Here is a 10,000-nt window from a genome sequence, read left to right as displayed (position 1 = left end):
AGACACCCGACCTTGGGAAAAGTCCTCATTCCTCCAAGCATGTAATGCTCTCTCTGGTCTCTGTGTCCCTTTAGTTTCAGTTGGGTAAATAAACCCAAATGCAGCAAAGTGAGATAAAATTATGTGCGCTGTCGACACGTTGGAGAAAGAGACGTACGATATGCCTATCAAACCCCCGCCAAAGCCCGCGCCAAAACTGTAAAATCACTTTTTCTGGCTCGGTGCATCTCTCCCTCCCTCCCTTCCTCCATCTCTCTCTCTTTCACACAAGCTCTCATCTTTTCTAAGTCCTTACAAATCATGTATGAGTAGAAACCACACTATTATGCAAATATATGGGAAAACAGATAGAGAAAGTAGAGCAAGAAAGAGAGACAAATAGAGAGAGTAAGAGAGAGAGAGTGACACAGGGATGACTTATGATCAGCATGATGATACTCTTCTGAATCCTTTGGATGCTTCTGAGAAGAGCTCTTTATGTGTGTGTGTGTGTGTGTGTGTGTGTGTGTGTGTGTGTGTGTATGTGTGTGTTTGGCCAAACCTGATAGATGCAGTGTAAGTGTGTGTGTGGTGAGATGGGCGATGTTTGACGCTCTGACTGACTGGGCTCAATTCAGGGACCTCCTGGGAGCAATTAGACTCATGTTTTTCCTCAAACGGGACAGTGTGTGTGTGTGTGTGAGAGGTGCAGAGGGCGTCTCTGGGAACCAGGCGCTCTCTCCGATCATGCCTGAGCCCTCCGCCTGCCATACCCCCCCCCCCCCCACCCCCCGTCCTGTCCCCTCTTCCCACAGCCCTCTGACCACAAACGGGCAACAGCTAATTAATCTTCCCTCAGCTGCGCTGTCAGGGGGAGATGGCACACAGAGCGGCCTGATGAACACAGGAACGGCACGAGGGACAAAAACAGATGAAGAGAGATCGAGAAAAGATGGCTATTAAGATAGGGAGGAAACAGGCAATCAGAAGAAACTTTGTACATGTGCATCTCCTGACACCATGAAAGGCCTATCAGGAGAAGGGCAGCTTGTACCAACTCTCCCTGTATAGCAGCTTGAATGAATATCAGCTGTGTATACTGTATATCTGTGTGCATGTGTGTGTGTGTGTGTGTGTGTGTTCATGAGCTTTGATTTACTAGTACAATTACTAGTGCTACACAGTGACTTACCTTTGGAAGCCCTCTACTGTATGCACACAATCATACTAACAAAACAGCTTTGCATGTGAATCTGAAGAGAGAGAAGCCATAGGCCTCCAGCAGACCCCCATCCCCCTGCCCACCACCCTGCCATTCTCTCCCCATCCCGGGGCCACTGTGCTGGGGGTGGTGGGGGGTGGGGTGTACCTGGGGGGACTTGTGGGAGCGCCAGCTGTACTGGTGGCTGTTGAGGCAGGCCAGCAGCACGTTCTCGTCCGTGTCCACCTGGCCGAAGCGCAGCATCTCCTGGGTGTCGTTGCAGATCACGTAGTGGCTGAACACCAGCTCCTCAGCCTCCGGGTTCAGGTTCTGGAAAGAGAGAGAAAAGGAGAAGGAGAGAGGGAGAGAGAGGGGAGAGAGAGAGAGAGAGAGAGATAGAGAAGGAGAGAGAGAGAAGGAGAGAGAAGGAGAGAGAGAAAGAAGGAGAGAGAATGAGAGAGAGAGAGGGAGAGAAGGAGAGATTTTTACAACTGATTTATTGAACCATCATATGGATCAGACACCTAAAAAAGAAAAAAGTCCAAATAACCAAGTTTCCAGAACAGTACATCTAAGAATTGAAAGAGAAAAGTGACAAAATTCAACAGCAGTGTCACAGCAGTGTCTGGCATGTGTGACATCCAAAGCTATCTCATACTGTGCAGCATACACCACTGAAGCTCAGCAGAGTTTTTTGAAATAGGATAGGCAGTTAGGAAATAGGATAGGCAGTTAGGAAATAGGATAGGAAGTTAGGAAAACATGTCCACGGGCAAAATTACTTTTTTGCTACTAGGATCTTCTTACCTGACATATGTGTGTGTGTGTGTGGGGGGGGGGGGGGGGGGCAAAGAGACAGTGAACGAGGGGGAAAGGAAGAAAAAGAAGGGATGAGAGTGAGAGAGGAAGACAGAGAGGGACAGAGTGAGTAAGATAGGAAAGAATGATACAAAGTACATAGTGAGTGGGAGAGAGGGGGAGAGAGAAGAGAGGGGGAGATGGACAAGATAGAGCACAAGACTGAGAGGGAAAGAGGGAGAGAGACAGGGAGAGGGGGAGGGAGGGAGGGAGAGGGGGGTAAGAGAGACAAAGAGAGTGTGAGGGGAACAGAAGTGTGTGTTTGTACAAGAGCGTCCAGATGCGCCCTGCCTCGGTATATGATGGAGAATGTATCACACATGTGTGTGTGTGTGTGTGTGTGTGTGTGTGTGTGTGTGTATGAGTGCTTACATATGAGCAGGATGTATGACTGCAGTTCTGGGTGAGTAAGTACCCATGTCCACTTGAGTGAGCTGACATCATCACAGGGGTGGGGTGGGGTTGAGAGAGGGGGGGGTGGTTATGGGCAGGAAATGGATCATGTCCAACAACCCCTGCACCCCCCTGACCGCTCCCCCCCTCCCCTCCCCCTCCCTACCCTGACCCCTTGCGGGGCTGTACAATGTAAGCAGACCCCTCCACGTCACCTGGGCCATGCCCATCCTCTGGCCAACTCACTCGTCCAGCCAAATCAACTCAGCATGCCGCTACTTGTTCATGTCTGACTGATGGTGGTGGACATCTTTGCGCCATAAATGTAAACAAGCGTTTCTTTTTTCACCATGACGTCAAGTGCCTGTCACACAAGATTCTGCTTTTGTTTTGGGTAAAACTAGCAAGCGGCTCACTGGACTCCCATTCCTTGAAGTGGAGTCATCAGCAGCTTGAGATGATGAGCAGAAAACAAGAGGAGCATGACTCCCTGTGTGTGTGTGTGTGTGTGTATGTGTATGTGTGTGTGTGTGTCTGTGTGTGTTTGTGCAAGTCAACTTTGTTTGTGGGTACGTATGTTCCACTTGCTGGTTTTTTTTCCACCCTCCTTTGACAGCTCCAAAAGTAGGGCCTACCACAACACTGATGTTCCCCTGAGGACTATGTCCATGAATAACCCCGACCCCTCCACCCCCACCCCACTCCCCATCGATCCTCCACGCACCTCCTCACTGCTAAAGTGGAAAAGGCAAATCACGCTCATCTGACAGACAGCTCCGGCTCTTTGGACTGGCCTGCGTCAGCTCGCATGCGAGAGTGGACACCTCATTTGTTTGCTATTGCAAAACACACCGCGGCCAACCCGGGGCCGGCCGGACCGGACCGAGCCAGATCTCGGCGCAGAGGTGCGGCCCGGGCAGTGCCGCGGTCCAATCTGAGTCAACCGGGCCCCTGGCCCGTCCAAAACACTACCTCGCACGTCCTGCTGGAATTTCCTTTGGTGAGTAACCTTCGAAAAACAAGCAAATTAAGAAAAAAAAGAAAAATGAAAAAAATAAATAAAACAGCCCCACCACGCCCCAGGACTAAGTGACGTTCCCTCAGAGCGCCAAAAGGCAAAAGTCAAAATCATCCCCTAAAAACCTGGTCCCAGCAGCCTGTGGGCTCATATTTTAAAAGGCAAGGAGAGGAAAGAGGAGAGAGAATGTTAAGAGGGTGCTGGTGATACAGCGGCTGCAATAAAGCTGAGACAACTACTGCCAAGCACGTTCTGCTGTTGCGTTTGTCTCCGCTATTGAAAACGGATGGGGAGGTTTGGGTAATGAAAGAGAGATATGAGAGAGAGAGAGAGAGAGAGAGAGAGAGAGAGAGAGAGAGGAGAGAGAGAGAGAGAGAGAGGGAACAGATATACTGTAGTTTGGACAAGAGTCTCTCAGCTCTGGTAGAACAGCTGGGAGGGGAGTCCGAATCCTTTCGGGGTTTTTATGGCGGAATGCAATCTGTGTCCGGGGCGCGAGAGGACACCTCAGCTTTACCGACTCGCCGCCCTCCTCAGGGATGACACTGTAAGCCCTTGTGTTTGATGGTATCGGTTTCCATGGGGACACACGACACCGGGATCAAAACCGCCTCAGCCCCGCTACTCTAAGCTCTCTCCGGCCATCGATACTTTTTATAAGTGCAAATATAAACACAAAGATATTTGATAATCGACAGTTCCTCCTTGTTAAACAGGCAACAGTGACTCCTTCTCATTGGATACCAGGCCCAGGGGAGACGCGGAGTATCGACTAACGTTAAGCGAGACGTCTATTTCATTAATGGGGAGTCGCCTCCTACAAAACGCAGTGTTCAGACGCCGCAGACATATATAACACGATTTTAATGTCAACAGGCAACAAAACCCTATCCACTGTGAGACCACATTATTCTCTCCAGGCGACACACACACACACACACACACACACACACACACACACACACAGGTTAGGCGCAGTAAAGCACACACAGCCATGAGAGGTCGTGGAGTGTGTGGAGAGCAGGGATAATCTGCCTGCGGAAGACAGGGAATGTTGGATTCCACATGCCTTCCTCGACAGGAATCCGATAGCTCTGGAACAAGTCTTCAGAGAGGGCGAGGAGGGGAAGAGGTGGGCTGGTGCTAGTGGTGAGAGTGCTGAGAATAGATGGCTCCCCACTCAATCACTTCAGCTCTCGCTCTCTCTGTCTCTCTCCTCTATTCATTCTCTGTCTCTCCATGTCTCTGATATCCCTGACTTACCCACCCCAGCCCCCCAACCCTTGCCCCCCCACCACCCACACACCACCCATTCGACCGTGTACCACATCAGAGCCGGCTGGTGGCCAGCCTTGACACCGGGAAGTGGGGAAATGAGTGTGTGTGTGTGTGTGTGTGTGTGTGTGTGTGTGTGTGTGTGTGTGGGTTAACATTCTCCCCCCGTACGGTCGTTGCTGATTCAATCAGGATCAACTGCTTCCAGAGGACACCTCACACACACACACACACCCGCAGCTCCCCCTGCCAGCATGGCTCTCATTTTAATTGCACGTAAGAGGTTATACAGTATGCACGCTTTTGAAAAGAGGAGGAAAGAGAAAAAATGAAATAATGGGTGAGAAAAAAGAGAGCACAGAGTAAAGAGAAAAGGAAGAAAGAGAGGAATGTTCCATGCAAACGGTCGCGTCCTAACAGGCTCTGCAGAAAAGTGGCCGGGAGTTAAAACCTCTTTTTTATTTTTTGGCTTTTTACTGTCGATCGAGTTACCGCGCTGACCCGAGCCCTTCCCCAGTCAATGACAAAACCCACGCATGAGGCCTGCCTGCAGATGCCGGCACTGCGTTTCCCAAGCCTCTCGCGAACACGCGCACTGCGCCGCTTGGCTGAGCTTCCCTCGGGAGGGTTACAAGGTTCCTGCCTCCGTTCTCTGTTGCCACTAGTCCAAAACAATGCATGGAAAATAAACACAAGACGCTTAAGGGAAATATTGGTGCAGTGGGCTCTGATAAACATCGTCAGATAGTGATTTCAGCAGATGTTAGCGCTGTGTTTCATAACTGACTAATTGGTACCAGTGATCAAACCTGCCCACAGAGATACTGCCGCTGTCATGGCGATGACTAGCAGAGCCGTGTTTTTCTGAGAAAGGATATCAGCGTTGTTCGAGCACTGTGGGATCAGCTGGGAACAATGGCTGTATTTATGACGGGATTAAAAAATCAAATAAGAACAATGCGAATCCCGGCTACTAATCAATATTGTAACGAGGAACAGGCGCTCGCATCAGATCATCGTTTGAAGATGCACAGAGCAGGGATACGAGTCTGAATCCATATGACATCAAAACGAGAGCAACGCATTCCGTGCTCCCAAAAGCATGCTTTCAAAACAGGAAGAGCTACATAACACCATAAATCACCGCAAGTGCTTTACAGGAAAGAGAAAAAAAAACGTTTTGGTTCTCACTGTTTCCCAGACATAAAACAGTCAAATGAAAGAACCTTCTAGCAAGAGAAACAAGGAAAGAGAGAGGGAGGGAGGGAGAAAGGGATATAGTGTAACAGAAAAGAGAGAGGAAGAGAAATGATAGAGAGAAATGGAAAGAGAAAAAAGGGAGAGAGAGCAGAGAAATGAGATAATGACAAAAATAGATAGATGATGGATAGATTGATAGATAGAGGGTTAGAGAAAGAGAGAAAAGAACAAGGGAACAAAACCTGGCCTGATCTCATCAGACGAAGTGTGTGTGTGTGTGTGTATGTGTGTGTATATTGGTCTCCCGTGGCTAGTATATGAGTCAGCAGGACGCGGCGGTAGCCAGGCCAGGCTTTGGCAGGTGTGTATGTGCGCCCAGTGCTGCTAAGGCATGTGTGTATGTGTGTGTGCGTTTCGCCGTGTTTTCCTGGGCGCCACTTCACACGCAGGCGTCCTGGCTGCCAGTCCCGGGCCTGGCACGGCCCTTTGCAGCGGGCAGGCAGGGAGGCAGCGGGGCCCAGCTGAGCCCAGTCCAGACCGGTGGATGCTGCTGCTGCTGCTGCTGCCGCGGTCTACGTCCAGCTCCAGCCCTTCCTGGCCCCGCCGTTCCGCTCCCTCCAGCGTGCCGAGACCGGGCCTTCCAAAGGGGAGCCGTATTTCACAAGAGCTAGTTATCCTGACACCGGGGCGATAGTTTACGGCCTAATCCGACAGACGGGGGGTGGGGGGGGGGGTGGAGGGAACTGGTGAGCGCAAAGAGAAAAGAAGAAGAAAAAAACATGACCGACGACTACTGAAGCACACCCAAGAATTCCTGGGAGCGGAGCACGGAAGATTCCCCAATAAACTGTCAATGTGTGCGATCCCAATGGCCAGCGTGTGGACTCGTGACCCTAGTCGTCCTCGGATGCGGGCCCTGCTTTCACAGGGGTAGGCACCGATTGCGCTCAGCGGTCTGTTTCAAATGAAATGCAACTCCCATCCAGCGCGAGTCTCCCGCTGGATTCAACAGAGCGCACCTCGTTCACTTTTTTAATGCGATTGTTCTGCCACGGACGTCAAACGATTCCGAGAAGTGCGCGCCACGCTAGCAGCTGGGACGATGTGCAAACAGTAAATAACGATTCTCTGAAAGAAGAAACTAAATGCTTGGCTGGTGGTGTGAGAGTGTGTGTGTGTGTGTGTGTGTGTGTGTGTGTGTGTGTGTGTGTGTGTGTGTGTGTATGTTTGTGTGTTTTGTGTGTGTGTGTGTGTTTGTGTAAGCTTACCTGCTGCCAGCCTTTGACGGCCGTGTCCAGTGTGTGCACCATGTGCTGGCTGACGGTGGCGAAGACGGGCTCCACGAACACGCTCCCGTCCAGCGTCCGGTGCTGCGGCCCCTGGGTGACGGCGGCCTGGCCGCGCAGGCTGAAGGGCCGCACCAAGGGCCGCAGCGTCAGGTTGCGGTACTCCAGCAGCTGGCACTCCAGACGGCTGGACAGGCTGAGCTCCTGGTAGAGCTGCGAGGGCCGCCGCCCGCTCCACTGCCGCAGGTAAACACGCGGCTCGTTCACACCAATCATCATGTACTCCTGCTCCTGAGGTAACTTCCTGTCAGACAGGAAGGGGCGGAGCCGCTGGCATGGGGCTGAGAGAGAAAAAAACAAAAGATGGAATGCCTTTGTTTAAATTAGTTCTTCATCTAATAATCTGATATGGGCAATTAAATTAAACCTTACTACGATGTGCCTCCAGAGTTCTGGACATAAAATTAAACCCAAAACATACTATAACAGCATGAATTAATATAAAAAGTACTTTAAGTACTATTTATAAATGGATCTTGTGTTGGGCTCTCTGAGGCATGAAGTAAGGCAAAAAGCCAGAATCTCTACAGGTGGTGAAGGCAAGTTAACAGCGTTTGTGTTTGGCTACCTGTGCCCAGCTGCTCCAGGTGGTGGCACAGTCGGAGTTGGATCTGTGCCAGCTGCAGGGAGATGCCCACGGAGGGCACGAACCAGGGGGCAAAGCAGGAGTCCACGCGGGTGCATGCGGCCAGGGCGGTGGGCGACACCAGCTGGTCACACTGGAGCTGTGAGCCCGACTCGCTGTCTGAGCTGCAGGGCACAAAAGACAGGAAGTACATCACTCAGTCAGCTGGTAGACAGGAAAGACAGCATTGCATCAGTGAGCTGCGACTGGATATAGAATGTTACATCAGTGATCTGGGCAAAGCAAGATGAGTATTTAGACGCTTTTGTCTACAGTGACATGAAATAAATCAATAAACAAATCAATAACATAATAATACATCTCTTTGCTACTACTATCAGACAGCTGAGACTTCCTGTGGTAATATTTACACAAAAATAAAACAGCTAACATTTCCACTGGCAACTGTTAAGTGCTGCTTGCTTCTCGTGACAATGCGCGTGATCAGAATCTAAACAGCTGATTAGCATGGTAGCTCCATCGCTAAGGGGCATCTGAGGAAACATCTGGATCGAGTACAGCCATACTCTGACTGTACTGGCAACAGGTAGGCTCCTGCCGACTGAACAAAAAAAAAAATCTTGAAAAAATGTTGCCTGGAGACATTATTTGCATGTCATGGTACATAAACATGGATGTCTTTGTAATTGGACTAAATGACCATTTGTTCAGTAATTTGTAGCTACTATGACTTCACCATAAAAAAACCACCAGGAACCTTCCAGAAGGGAGAGCTGGGGCATTGCTCTTAAATGATAAGAATCACATGTTGAAGCTTCTCTGACTTCCAGTTGGCCGCAGCAAGCTCTTGCTTTCTCTTTTTTCCCCCTTTTTTTCTCTCCTGTTTGCTTTTTGGGAAACTGAAAGCGGGCGCAGTTGAAACAAAGAGTTAAGGGGAAGGGAATCAGTTTTGATCAAAACGGACAAATAATTTAAACATAAAGGAAATGTACTGTTTGCAGTATGATTATAATGAAATGCAGATGTATATTTTGTTTTTCGCTGGGATGGGGATTTTTTTCTCTCTCTCCCTTTCTTCCCCCTCCGTGGTTCAGTTCTTCACTTACATGTTTTCTTATTCCTCCCATTCTGGTCCTCCGGAGCTCCTAAAGCCACACAGAATGTGGGCTTGGCAGCTCAGTTACTCCCCGAAAAAAAGAACATCTCAAAGAATCAGAGAGGAGGGGAGTGTGTGTGTGTGTGTGTGTGTGTGTGTCTGATGAGAGAGAGGGAAAGAGAGAGATATAAAGGGAAATGCATGTGTGTCAGAGAGGGAGAAAGAGAGGGAGAGAGAGAGAGAGTGTGTGAGAGGTAGAGAGATAGAGAGAGGGACTGAGAGCAGGAGCTAGAGGAAGAGTGTAAGTACACACTGCTGGTGTTTGGCAGGTTGGCCTTGCCCCACCCCAGGAGCTTGGAACACACAAAGCGCCTCACCGCTGAGTTTTACCGCACCCCCCCACAGGGAACCTGCACACACACACACACGCACACGCACACAAACACGCACACACACACACACACACACACACACACACACACACACACGCACACGCACACGCACACGCACACGCACACGCACACCACACACACACACACACACACACGCACGCACACACGCACACACACACACACACACACACACACACACACACACACGCTCGCTCCCTCTCTACCCCTTCCTCAAAAGCCACCCCTCCCTCGCCTCAATTAGACACACTCAAGGTAAGCAGGAAGGAATCCGGATCGGCCATGACAGCCACTCGGTGTGCTGGGAAATCTCATTAGATTCATCTGAACCCTGTCCAAGCCCGCTCCTGGGCTGCTGCTGGCCAGATGTGAGAGAGGAGAGGAGAGGAGAGGAGAGGAGAGGAGAGGAGAGGAGGAGAATAGAGGAGAGGAGAGGAGAGGAGAGGAGAGGAGAGGAGAGGAGAGGAGGAGAATAGAGGAGAGGAGAGGAGGAGAGGTGAAGAAAGAAAAGTGGGGAGAGGAGATGAGAGGAGAGGAGAGGAGGAAAGAAAGGAGAGGAAGGGAGGGGAGAGGAGAGTGAGAGGAGAGGAGAGCAATGGGGAGTACAGGGTAGAAAATGAGACAGTAGAGAACCAAAA

The 10,000-nt window shown here is 50.3% G+C and overlaps 1 protein-coding gene across 1 annotated transcript in view; it reads right to left on the bottom strand.

Moving 5' to 3' along the window:
• LOC121720892 (vacuolar protein sorting-associated protein 13B-like) overlaps positions 1-10,000 on the bottom strand; it is a 304,282-nt gene that overhangs the window by 44,099 nt on the left and 250,183 nt on the right. The window contains exons 37-39 of the mRNA XM_042107363.1: positions 7,839-8,020; positions 7,193-7,551; positions 1,349-1,510 (exon numbers count right to left, since the gene is read on the bottom strand). Coding sequence (XP_041963297.1) covers positions 1,349-1,510; positions 7,193-7,551; positions 7,839-8,020 — 703 coding nt within the window. The remainder of the gene's footprint in view (positions 1-1,348; positions 1,511-7,192; positions 7,552-7,838; positions 8,021-10,000) is intronic.

The sequence above is a fragment of the Alosa sapidissima genome, chromosome 10 (assembly GCF_018492685.1).
Source record: "Alosa sapidissima isolate fAloSap1 chromosome 10, fAloSap1.pri, whole genome shotgun sequence".
NCBI lineage: Eukaryota > Metazoa > Chordata > Actinopteri > Clupeiformes > Clupeidae > Alosa > Alosa sapidissima.
Note: the sequence above shows the minus strand (reverse complement) of the source record. Positions and strands in the feature narration are given on the sequence as shown.